Below are 12,996 nucleotides of genomic sequence, written 5' to 3'. Positions count from 1 at the left end.
GGCAAAAATAGACGTTGATTCAAACAACCTTAAATCTGAAAAGGGAAATAGTTCATTTAATGATGATGGACAACAATCACCTTCAACCTTGTCAACATAGATTAGAAGCTAGGATAATGAAGCTTTAAAAAGAAAAACTTCTTCCATAAAGTGACCAATTCTATCCAAACTCCCAAAGAATATTGCTTTAATATTACAAGTCACTGCTGTCCTATTTATTTCCAGAGACAGGTTGGGGTATGCACTAAGATTTGTTCTCACTTGCCAGTGATACTATTTATCATTAGAAGTAAAGAGAGATGAAAATCAAAAAGAATAAAATAGAAGCAAACAAAAGACTTTTTAAAATTAGTTATTCTAATTTTGAAATACATTCCATTTTCTATAAAAGAATCTCATAGACAGGATGGCAAGATTTCTTATGTGTAAATGAAATATACACCTTTATTTTTGTTATACAGAATATACATTATTGTAGTTGTAAATGGCAAAAGCAGATTTTAATGAGTCTAAATAGAGTGGCTAAAGCGTAGACTTATGTCTTTATCACAAAACTGTTCCTGTAACCAAGGACACTAACCCCTATAAAAAAGGGCAATGTACAAAGAGCTTTCTTTCAGCAAGTGACTAATAACTGATAGGTTTTTTATATGATCATAATTAACCTAAGCAGTTGTATATGTACAGTTTGAAATAAGGCTGTTTAACTGTTTCTATACATGAGTAAATAGGCAAGTGCTAATACCTGTATTTATACAATAGTTCTGCCTTCTGTAATCTCTAAATATGTTACTTCTAATAAGAGTTTTCTATTAATAATGAAATAGATAAATTATTCCTTGTTCTGATGGTTAGCAGAGCCTTATCTCTTCTGGTAAGGCTAAGGCACAGAGGGGTTAAGTGATTTACAGGTTGGGGAAATACAGAATTAGGACAAAGGTTTTCTCACTCTCAATCTCTTATTAAAGAAAAAGTATCAACTTTTTATTCTTGTATCTAGACTTAGTACCAAGGACTTTCTCTCCAGATGGAGAATAGAGAGCACAGTATGAATTGGCAATACTAACTTACTCTCAGCTCTAGTTCATAGCTTCCAGGTCACAGAGGGGTATGGGCTACTGAAGTACAAGATCTTTTGATCTTCTGCTCTGAGTACTCCTTTTATCTATAACTAAGTGTCCAGTTTCCAAGACATACCCAGGTTTGACCCCCATACGTTTTATAAATGCTCAGTAGCCTCCTAATATCTTAAAGCTAAAACCAGGTCCTTCCCCTCCATTCTATGGATAGATAGATAGATGTCAGCTATCACTTTGATTTAAAGGGCATTTGGCCTGAAATGCTGACCCCTATTGTATTTAACAGAAGAAAAGCATTTAATGGTCTTGTTTGAAGGAATACAGGTCCATTTATGTGAAGAATTAATTGCATACCTTCAACTAGAATGAATAACTCCCCCCAATATTTACATTATCTATTTTATCCAAGGGTATCACCCAGTGTTTAGATAAATAGCAGCATTTTTAGAGTTATGACTAAAGAAAAATCCTCATAATGGAATATCAGTTGGGAAAGAAAAGAATCTCTATCAATGTCATGATGGCCAGTTTGTTTTTCCTCCCATGACCCACAAAGATTCTGAAGAAAATAATTTCATGATTTGTCACAAACATGTTCATTAGCATAGTCAGTCTTCTGGGTAGTACAGATGATCATATTTGTATGGAGCTTTAGCATACATATTTAATATCACCTCCCCAGATTAAGCTACCTGGATTTTCTGTTTTACAACTATTCTCAAATAAATACTTAAGGAACTCAAGGGTTTAACCACAGTAACATAAGTACAAAAATAGAATACAATATTTAGTTTAAGCTAAGTTTGTAATTTAGTGTCTCTGGGTCTCTCCACAGTCAGAGAGATAGGCAGATATCATCTTCACCTACTAACCCTCCTACTCTTGGTCGCTATCTGGTTCAGCATGATCTCATGTCACGGACCCACCTTCAAAATAATAAATATTTCAACAGCTTGTTATACCATTAGATCCATCTGAACTTGGTCTTCTTTCCAAATATCTCAGATGATTCCCCACCTTCGCCGTTACTCAAAACTTCACCTCTCCTGCTGTGGACCTCCCAGACTCCTTTGAGATGTCCAGGTAAAGGAAGACTTCCTCTGGTGAAGAAGCAAATGCTTCCCAAGCTCTGTCAAGCAGGTGGAAGCTTAAGAGAGATGAGAAAGTCCTAACCAGTCCATGATCTGTTCTGTGTAGCCTCCATCTCAGGGAAAGTCTGCATTCTGGGGAAGAAGGAAAAGATCAAAGAGAATTATCCATACCAGGACTCTGCAAACATTCAAATAGCAAATCTTTAGTGTATTAAGTTTCTTCTTTGATTTTATGAAAGTCTTTAAACTTTAAAACAACTGATTGAACCTTCTAAAGAATGGGAAAGGAAAATGTACCAGTGACCTTTCTTTGTAACTAAATTTTTAAAAATCCTTTTTTTGTGTCATCAAAATTTTTACTTGTCATTCAAACACCTCTATAATCTGTTGCCACCATCTTTTTCCAGTTAGTAATCAAAATGGACCACTAAATATATTTTGCTCTCTCTATGCCGTTGTTGTTCCCTATACTTGGACTGGTCTCTTCTTCTGCTGAATGCCTGTTTGTCCTCTAATGATCAACTCAAATGCCACAGCCTATAGGAAACTTTCTTTAATATTTTTCTCCTTTATTGGTGACTACTTTCCCTTTTCAGACCTAACAAAAGTCTGTTTTGTTGTTTTCTAAGGGATTTACCATGTTATATTGGATAGTAAAGCTATCTGTGTTTGCATTTTGTCTTGCACCTAAATTTTGAATTCCATGAAGGTAGAAATATGGCTTACATAATTTCTTATTTCTATACACAGAATGTATCTTATAAATGTTTCTTTGAATAAATGCTCTCACATAATTTCTTAGGCAATTCAATTTCAAAAGCACTCCATACAAATCTATCATTTATTAAATGATTACTATATGCAAACATCTCTCTCCCCTTAACTGACTTGGAAGGCCTTGGGGTTTATGCTTGCAATCACCCTAAAGAGTCATGAAGAATGAAGAGAAGACCTTTGAATATTAAAATAGTCACTGCTAAGACTTACAAGATTAGAAAACTACAATTCACAAAAAGCAAGGATGCATCTGAGCACATACAGATGCCACTATTTTTAAAGGCCTCAAAGGTCCTCATAAGCTTTACTAGATGACATGCATGCCTACTTGTTTGCTGCTGGATGTCAAGTATCTGACAAAGAGGAAGAGAAAAGAAAGACTTGATTTGCTTCCTTGCTTGCCTATCTCATTTGTTCTGTGTTCCAGTTGCAAATGTTGCAGCTATTGAGACCACAAAAACTGGCCTGTAGTCAGACTGGAAGTATAGTGTTGTATTGGGAAAAAGACTTAAGAAAATGTAGCATAAAACTCTAGGCTAGAAGTCAACTTCGAAAGGGTTACTTGGAATTTTTGCCTCACAAAGTCAGCTGGGGGAGAAGCTAATCTTTAACTTCATGGTAAATTGTTGACTCCCATCACTTCCCCCCAACTTAAAATTTTGTTTTAACCCCAAAGTGAGGTAGCGTGAAGTAGTGGAGAGAGAGTTGGCTTCAAATCAAAAAGACCTGGGTTCAAAATTTGCCTCTGATGGCATTCTAGCAGTATAACCCAGAGCAAATTACCTAACCTCTCAGTGCTGTAGGCAACTTTCTCAGATTGTAAAGTGCAGAGAATGTGCTTCTCTCAACTGATGAAATCACAAGTTTACTCTGTACCTTCACCCCCAAAATAGACTAATCAAAATTGAATCATTGATTTTAAAGACATTAGAGAGTTCAAAGCAGTACCAAGTCACCTGGATAGTCTAGCTAGGAATAGTGAAATAGGATTCAGTTCTATTTTTGTTGGGTGTTGGTACTAGGGCTATGATTAAGAGTGAGGGGAATGGAATTTGTATTGTGCCATGAGATATTAAATTTGTTGGCCCAGCAAAAAAGTGAAGAACCCAAAGTTACCAAAATGTGTATTTTATAGTTCTTATTTAAAGAAACAACAACAATAAACCCTGACTGTGTGACACCAAATAAAGATATAAAACCAAGGCATGCAAATCAGTGAACAATGCCTATGAACTACAGAAACCCAACCAATAGGAACCTCTAAGGATGACACTTTCCTTCTCCCTGGTCGTGGCCTTGGAGGGTACAGATAATTGAAAATAGTAGGATCTGTTTGTGTTACAATGTTACCCTGGTTTTTGTGGTTTGGCCATATGGTTGTGGTTTTTATATCTTGTGAATATTAGCAGTGACTATGATATTATTTAATGGTCTTTTAAATTTTCAGGAGTGCTTTGGGGTGACTGTAAGAATAAAATTTAGAACTTATTGGAGGGAGATATTTGTACATAAGTAGGCATTAATGAACATTTGTTGAGTTGTTTTTGAACACTGTTAAACTAAATTGGCTTTAAAATTATGTGAAAACATTCATTCCACAAATGTTTATTCAGCATCTATGGCTAAGCTTTCGATTTTCTCCAATTTATCAAATTAAAACTGACAGATGGGAGAACAACTGAAATGAAAAGCAATGATCAAGAATTAGAAATGGTTTTGTGCCATAAGAAACTATGAAAAGGACAGAAGCAGGAAAAATTTGGGAAGACTTGAGTGAATTGTTTCAGAGTGAAGTGAGAAGAACCAAGAGAACAAATAATACTCTAACAACAATTAATTTGGAAAGAATTAAGAATTCTGATTAATGGTCCTATCCAAAAGACCAGTGATGAAGCATGCTACCTACCTCCTGGTGCAGAATGAGACTTACATTTATGTACCTGAACAACATGTAGACTTTTTTGTTTTTTGCTTGACTATTCTTATTCATGACAAAGATTTTTCTTTTCTTTCCCTCCCCCCCACCAGTGGGGTAATTTGGTGGAAAAATGAGGACAAAAGATTTTTTCCCCACTCCCTGAAACTGATCATTGAAGTATTTAAAATAAAATCCACAAAAGATAATTGAAAGGAGTTCTAAAGGAAAAATACATATAGGACATCTTAGAATGTAACATGTTGGATTCTTCATATGCTTGTTACAAAAGCAAGGTATAAAAGATTCATGGTTTTATATGCAAACCTCTTTTTCTATCCTACTATGTATGTAGAAATGCTCTTTTTTTGGGGGGGGTGTTTAAGTGCTGAATAAAATTAAAAAGAAAGAGATTATATTAATATAGCTTCCCACTGTTCCTCCCTCCCCCTTTCTCTAAGGGAACAGTGTAAATTCTAATCTCTTGCCTCTTATGGCTAACTAAGATAAATGTGCCTCGTTTCTACAATTTTTTAGTGATTCTTTAGTTCTGATGTTTTATGGATATAACAAAAATAGAAGCAGCCATGGGTTTTGTTTTTGTTTTGACCATTTAAGATATTTATAAACCTAACTGGTTTGCTCAGCTAGAAATCATTTAGGGCTGTAAGTATCAATACCTCTACCTCCTTTAAGGAATAAGGTATCCAATCAAATAATTCCACTCTCCTATTTAAGAAGCCTCTGCGCACGCACACACACACACACACACACACACACACACTCAGCTTCTCTGAGTTTTTACATTAAAATCAAAGGAGAGTCCCACATGAATTACACAAGTATTCCTACAAACAGAATTGGGAATTGGGGGGAGGGGTAGAGATCCTGTTTATAATGTACTCCTAGGATTGAAGGGATGAGTTTCAGGAACTAGTCATTCCAGTGGAGAAAGTCTTTGTTTACTTTCCAGGTTACAAACAGTATTTTCCTGCTGCCACAATTGTTGCTTCACTTCCTGTGTTGCCCCACAGGACTGTAGGCTTAGGTGCTTGGAGATTATTTGGCCTTTTTGCTGGCTCCTCTTCTGAAGAGTCCATTATGTTTGTAGGCAATGAGTTATAAGAGGTGATTTTGTGGTCAGGAACAAAGATTAACCTCATTGCTTTTGCCATGCCCTTAATGTGGTGGAGGAGAGGCATATGTTAATAAGCCCCGGCAACTATCTTATGCTTGAAACTTGGCAGTGTTTTTACCTGTATCATTTCATTCAAGCTTTACTTACTATTTACTTACTATTTACTTACTATTCATCAGTATAGGTGGTAATGACCCCATTTCATAGGTACAGAAACTGAGTCCTAGGGAGATTAAGTAACTTGCCCAATATCATACAGCTAATAAAAATCTTCAGAGGAATTTTAACCCAGGTTCTCATCACTCTAAGTCAGCTAGTGTATAGAGATCTAGGCCTAGAGTCAGGAAGACCTGAAATAAAATCTGGCCTTAGATACATCCTAGCTATATGACTCTGGGCAAGTCACTTAACCTTGTCTCAATTTCCTCATTCTTAAAGTGAGAACAATACTAGCATCTAGCCCCCAGGCTTGTTGTGAGGATCAAATGATGTCAGTAAAGATCTTAAACCCAGTGCCTAACATGTAAGTAAGTAGGTGTTTAATAAATGCCTATTCCTTTTCCCCCTTACCTAGCTCAGTTCTCTATCTATAATGCTGTTCTGCCTTCTTATATCTTTCCCAATTGGTCTTTCTGGAGACCAATAAATGGGATCCCAGATCTAGAATTGCAAGAAATCTTTTGTTGTTCACTTATGTCCCACTATTTGTGACCCAATTTGGAGTTTTCTTGGCAAAGATACTGGAGTATTTTGCCATTTCCTTCTATGTTTGCTTGTTTGTTTTTTGCGGGGCAATGAGGGTTAAGTGACTTGCCCAGGGTCACATAGCTAGTAAGTGTCAAGTGTCTGAGGCTGGATTTGGACTGAGGTCTTCCTGAATCCAGGGCCAGTGCTTTATCCACTGTACCACCTAGCTGCCCCCTTACCATTTCCTTCTACATATCATTTTACAGATGAGGAGACTGAGGCAAACAGGGTTAAGTGACTTGCCTAGGGTCACACAGATAGTAAGTATTCTGAGCCCTGATTTGAATTCAGGAAGATGAGCCTTCCTAATTCCCAGTTTTATCCACTGTACCACCTAGCTGCCCAAGGACTCTTGAAGATCATTTAGTCCAATTCCATTTTACAGATAAGGAAATTGAGATCCAAGGACGTTTTGCTCCCAAATCACACAGGTTGTAAGGTTCATAGTATCATAGTTCTAGAGTCAAAAAGGACTTCAGAAGATATCTAGTCCAATCTCCTTTTACAGATGGAGAAACTGAGGTACAGATAAGTGATTTTTCCCCCCAAAGATTATATAGTGGAGGAGCTCAGATTTGATCCCTGATGCTCTGACCCCAAATCCAATACTGTTTCCATCATGCTTGAAGCCAACTAAGAGGTGGTCAGGTATCTCATCCCTGTCCTAGGCCTAATGGACCATTTGTGTCCCAAATAAATCTTTTGAGAAAGTATGATGTCATTTTTAAAAAATGTTAGACTTGGAATCAGAAGTCCTGGGTTTGATTCTTGGCCTTTTATGGTTTTTTTTATGCTACCTGGTCTCTAAACCTCATGTTCCTTCTCTGTTAAAACAAAGTTACTTGTGCTACCTAGCTCACAGGGATGTTGTGGCAAAAGTAGTATATAAATGTTAAAGCACTAAAGAAATGTGAATTACTATTAAGACTGACATTTATTATGGCAAACTTTGTATACTGTGTCCCACTCATCAACCTTCTCTTCGTGCTGACATAAAACAGGTTTGAAGGTGAGCAAAATCCTTCCCAGCTCTGGCTAAAAGTTAAGAGAGACTTAGAAAGGTCAGTTAAGTGAATTTAAGTGCCTCAGATTCTTTGTATAAACTCACAACCCAATGCCTCCATCCCCTCCCATAAATCAGGTGACATTATTGTTTTCCTTTGGCCAGAGGGAGGGGAGGGAGGCAGTTAATTCTGAAACCACGTGCTTCTGTCATACAGGTGACAGCCTTCACCGCCCAAGCAAACTTCCTGTATTTGCTCCTAGTTTGAAAAGTAAAGCAGGCTTTGGAAAGATTACTTCATGAAAGGAATTAGATCATTTCTTGCAAATCACGGTTTTGGCACTGAAGGGGGTGTGGGGAAAGGAAGTGCTATCATTCAGAGGCTCTCAGATTTTATTTCTGGGAATTCAGGTATCATTTTCTGATCTGCATTGCTTAATATTCAAACCTGATTTCATATTATCTGTTTAAAATCAAAGCTAAACTCAATTTGACATAGCTTCTGGGGAATCTTGGGTCTAGGCCTTGCAAGAAAATTTACTTTTCTGTGTACCTTTTAAACAGTCCATTAGGCAGTATTTTTTTTAAAAAGGACTTTCAGGGGCAGGTAGATGGCATAGTGGATAGAGCACCGACCCTGGAGTCAGGAGTACCTGAGTTCAAATCTGGCCTCAGACACTTAACACTTACTAGCTGTGTGACCTTGGGCAAGTCACTTAACCCCAATTGCCTCACTTAAAAAAAAAAAAGGACTTTCAATATGATTCATGCTGTATTTATATTTAGGCTCATTCCACTGATCATAAAGATCCCAGAATTCTGTTGGGCCTTGCCTCATATGCTTAAACAAAAGAGCCTTTCCAATTTAGCTACTCTTAACCCTAACACCTTTCTTTCCACTACTGAACCTTCCCCATACACATACTTGCACATATTTCCCCAGGCTTCTAAAGGCCCAGATTCTACCTTTCTCTTTAAAGTACACCTTAAGGATGAGAGAAATAATTTGAATCCAATGAGATCCTCTCTGCTATTGAAGGATGCAGAGGAAGTTATGTTTCAAGAGAATGAGCCAAAGGCATCAATTTAACTTTTTTGGTCCCCAGCAGAACTGTGCAAAGTCCAGTTCTCCTAGAAATACCCAGCCTTCAGTCTTTCTTTGTGTATTTTTCTGGCAAGTGAGGAGTTGGTATGTGTATAGTGGAACATTCCTAGAGATACTGGGGCAAACGATTAAAGCAGTCCAAAAGGAAGGCATTGGCCTCTTGAATTAAAATCAGAGAATTGGAGAATGTTAGAACTAGAAGAAATCTTAGAGATCATCTATTCTTATCACCATCATCCCCTCCCATTTTCAGATGAGGAAACTCTCTGACCTGAAATCTAAAGTGACTTGCCTAAGGTCCCCAAATTTAAATGCATCAAAGACAATGTTAAATCTAGTCTTCTAACATCAGGTCTAGTATGCTTTTCTCCAGACCATACTGATTGGAAACCACTGGAAGATAGTTGCAGAGAGAGAGAGAGAGAGAGAGAGAGAGAGAGAGAGAGAGAGAGAGAGAGAGAGAGAGAGAGAGAGAGAGAGATCCAGCTGGAAGAAGCCTCAGGCACATCTATTCAAACCCATTCATTTTACAAATGAGGAAAGAAGTCTAAAAAAGTTAAATGACTTGCCCCAAATCACCCAGCAAGTTAGTGATAAGGCCCAAACTAAAACCCAGGTTTCTGGACTCCTAGATTAATGCTCTTTTAATGATAAATAACAGCTCACACAGATGGCCTGTAGATACCACTGGGCATTTTAGCTGAGAAAAGCATATCCCTTCTTAGTATACTGTTGAATTTGGCCCCCTTTGATACACCAAATCCAGTCAATTCAAGGACCAGATGTTACAAATGCTTCTCTCCAAGTATCACCTTGTCATAGTTTCTGGGCTTAAATATTTTTGTTTTCTTTTAAATTTAGGCTACTACTATTTCTGAAAATGATCACAACAACAACAACCACCGCATCTTAAAGTTGATATTTTTCTCAGCCACAGGTGGAGAAGCAAGGTGCCAAATCAGAAAACATTTCAACTCTATCTCAAAGCCTGTGAGTCAATTTAAATAAGGTTTATCCTAGCAAATTCTTTCCCAGGTACTTTGCAGAGTGCTGAAAACCAGCCCAAGCTATCCCAGGCAACTTCAATTCAAGCCTAGAAGGAAATCTGATTTGTGTCTGACTCAGGGACATATGGTCTGTCCTTTTTGTGCAGGGGAATTAAGCACAACCTTCAGAGGGAAGGAAAGACACCTTTTCTGTCCAGGAAAGCCTAACTATCTTAGTGGATAAAGGTATCCTTAGAGAGTTCTACTGATCTCTAGGCTGTTTTATGGTTCTTTTAACCTGTGATCCAGGAAAGGTGTGCCAGTTATGAAGCATGAAACAACAGGAAGTATACCGATGTTTTTAACTGGGTCTGCTTTAGGACAATAACCCTGGAGAACTCTGCTCCATTTGGACACTGCTGAGACCTAGCCAGATGTCATCCTGTCCTCCCCCTGCACCCCACTACCCTAGTTTTATTTCCATTAGTCCCCAAACTATTTCTCAGTTCCCATTACTACAACCACTGGGATGATTGCTCTTATTTCCTTATCCAGCATTAATAAAGCAAATTAGGCCTAGGTGCCTGGTGTAGGAGAAATTTATTACAAAAACCCTATAAAATGAAGAGTTGGATTAGATGGGGTCCCTTCCAGCTCCGGATCTATGGTATTATGAAATGTCTCATCCTCTTAATAACAATTATCAAATTCAGCCACCTTCCCATCCCAAATGCATTATAATGTCCACTTCCCCACACCCCCTTTCCAATGCATACACATTGAATCGCCATTTCTGCCATGGCCTAAGACACACCTTGGTTTTACCGTGTTTCTGTGGCCTTGGGAACCAGCACCTTTCCAGCTAAGTCCTGGGCCCCCTTTTTCTCTGTCTCTTTGGCCTTTTTACATGTATACAGCCACTTGATAATCCGAGCATTGCGTTCAATCACTGAGGTGGTGCTAGGGACCTGCTCTGTGAGCTCCTCTTCCAGCAGCCCCTCATCCCCACTGTGATGGGAGAAGCCACCCTCAGAGGTGGCTATGCTCACACTGCGGATCTTGAAGGACCTATGGTCCCACCCTGCTGAAAAGTTTTCCCTCCCAAGATCTTCCACCACCTCAGGGTCCAGGCCGCAGTATTTAAAGAAGGTGTCAAACTCAGAGAAGGATTTGGAGTAACGAGAGCTTATGTCAGACTTGGAGCGGTGCAGGCTCCTTCTCTTCACGTCCCTGAGCTCAGCTGTCACCACAGGTGCTTTCATGGGCACCTTGTCCTCACTGGAAGGGGTGACGAGGGGAGTGGTCGCTGGGTGATTGGGAGGAGCAGTGTCCTTGTTGTCCACTCTGGCCTCCTTGTTCTTCAAGCTGGCCTCCTCGCTCTCCAGTCTTGTCTCCTTATTCTCCATCCTGGTCTCTTTACTTTCCAATCTGGTTCCTTCACCACCCAGTTTGGTCTCCTTAGTCTCCGGTTTGGCTTCTTTGCTCTCTAATCGGACCTCCTCACTTTCTGCCCTGGCTTCCTCCTTCACTCTGGGCATGTCTGGAGAAACGATCATCTTTTCTTTGCTGGGAACCTGGAGAATCTTCCTCACCAAGCCCCCTCTTGCACTCTCAGTGCCTTGGCCTTTGACCAACTCACACTTCTGACGATAGATGACAAGGGAATCCGGCCTCAGTTGCCTCCTGTTAATGCCCCTCCGGGCCACAGGAAACGCTGGCTGGGGAGTGGGGCACCAGGTGTCCCCACTGTCTGACTCCTTTCTTCCTGTTGAGTCTTTGCTGCTTTTTCTGCTTTCCACAGAACAGGCTTCACTACTGCTCTCTGAAGCTGAGCTCAGCCTGGCAGGCTCCTGCTTGGTGCCAATAACCTGCTGGCTTTTGACATACTTGGCCTTATCCGCTGCTAGTCTCTCCACAGCACTCTTCTTGGCCCGGTCTCCCCTTTCTATCTGCCTGCGCAGGTAGTCTGGACCCTTGTGGAGTAGCCGGATCGTCAGGGAGGAATCCAGGTCGGAAAGAGCATACATTCCCAGGCTAGGAGCAAGCTCAGTTGGCATGTCAGTTTGGGGTGGCTGGAACTCAGGGCAGAAAAATGCAAGAGGCTGGGGCAGTCGCCCACATTAGTGTCCTGGGAGCTTAGTCCAGTTCCAAAGTCCCTTGCCTGGCTGTTTAGTGCCAAAGGAGGGGCAGAAACTCCAAGCTCCCTAAGCACGAGACAGTCTGTGCTGTCTGCAAACACGAACTCCACACCTTTACCGGCAGCTTGCTGCCTTTCATGGATACCTTGCCAGTGAACCAGCCCTCCTGGCTCACAGCAGCCAATCCTGAGGGAGTGGGACTGTCTGACAGGGAGAGGGGGAGCCTGGGCCAACCACACCGCTGCCTCCAGGGAAGACAAGCCCTAATTAAAGTATTTGCTTAGAAATGTTATCAGCAGTCTCCTCTTCCTTTGCCACATTTTAAAAGAAAACTAACACCAAACCAAAAATTGAATAGCCCTGTGGAGTCTAATATGCCTCATCCTAGAGGCTGAAATGGGTAGTGTGGAGGGAAAAGGAGGGAAGGGGAGGGCAGAAGAGGGAGGGGAAAATGGTGGTGCAGTTTCAGCTATCTGTAAGGGCTTCATGTGATAGAAAAATTTCCTGGCTTTCGAGTCAGGAGAGCAGGGTTCTCCTTCTTTTGCCAATAACCAGCTGTGTGACCTTTGACAAGTTACTTAACCTCTCTGGATCTCAATCTCCCCTTTACCAAAATGAAATAGTTGGACTAGATATTTTTGAAAGTCCCTCATTAACAGTCAATGAGTCTGTGGCCAAAGGGTTCTGGTAAGAACACTAGCAGGGTGTCAAGAGACCTGAGTTCTAATCTCTTGTCTCTCAGTAGCTGAGAAAGAGGGGCACCATTTCTCTAAGCCATGGTAACTCTTCCCTGCCTAAGCCTCCTACTTAGTTACATAAAGAATTTAGTTTTATTTCTCAGGCCTTGTTTAACCCTAAGTCCTAGGAACTTCTGCTTTCTGTTTCTCAAAAAAAAAAAAAGAATTGTGTCCTAAAAGTTTTCAAACAACTTTTACATGATATTCAGATATGGATAATCTGTAGTGGAGTAGAAAGAACCCTGCAGGTTGATGACAGGGTAGATATAGCACTGGGACT

The 12,996-nt window shown here is 39.9% G+C and overlaps 1 protein-coding gene across 1 annotated transcript; it reads right to left on the bottom strand.

The window, feature by feature from the left end:
* Window positions 1-291: 291 nt before the first annotated feature.
* FAM110C (family with sequence similarity 110 member C) lies at window positions 292-12,108 on the bottom strand. The gene is made up of 2 exons (XM_043981407.1): window positions 10,656-12,108; window positions 292-2,302 (listed from the first exon to the last, which is right to left on the bottom strand). The coding sequence occupies exon 1, from the start codon at window positions 11,896-11,898 to the stop codon at window positions 10,663-10,665; it is 1,236 nt and encodes a 411-aa protein (XP_043837342.1). The 5' UTR covers window positions 11,899-12,108; the 3' UTR covers window positions 292-2,302; window positions 10,656-10,662.
* Window positions 12,109-12,996: the final 888 nt, after the last annotated feature.

The sequence above is a fragment of the Dromiciops gliroides genome, chromosome 2 (assembly GCF_019393635.1).
Source record: "Dromiciops gliroides isolate mDroGli1 chromosome 2, mDroGli1.pri, whole genome shotgun sequence".
NCBI classification, from domain to species: domain Eukaryota; kingdom Metazoa; phylum Chordata; class Mammalia; order Microbiotheria; family Microbiotheriidae; genus Dromiciops; species Dromiciops gliroides.
This window is presented reverse-complemented; position numbering and strand designations above follow the sequence as displayed.

What these genes read in the sequence shown, in the direction of transcription:
- FAM110C (XM_043981407.1), bottom strand. Translation starts at nt 11,898, where the DNA reads ATGCCAACTGAGCTTGCTCCTAGCCTGGGAATGTATGCTCTTTCCGAC.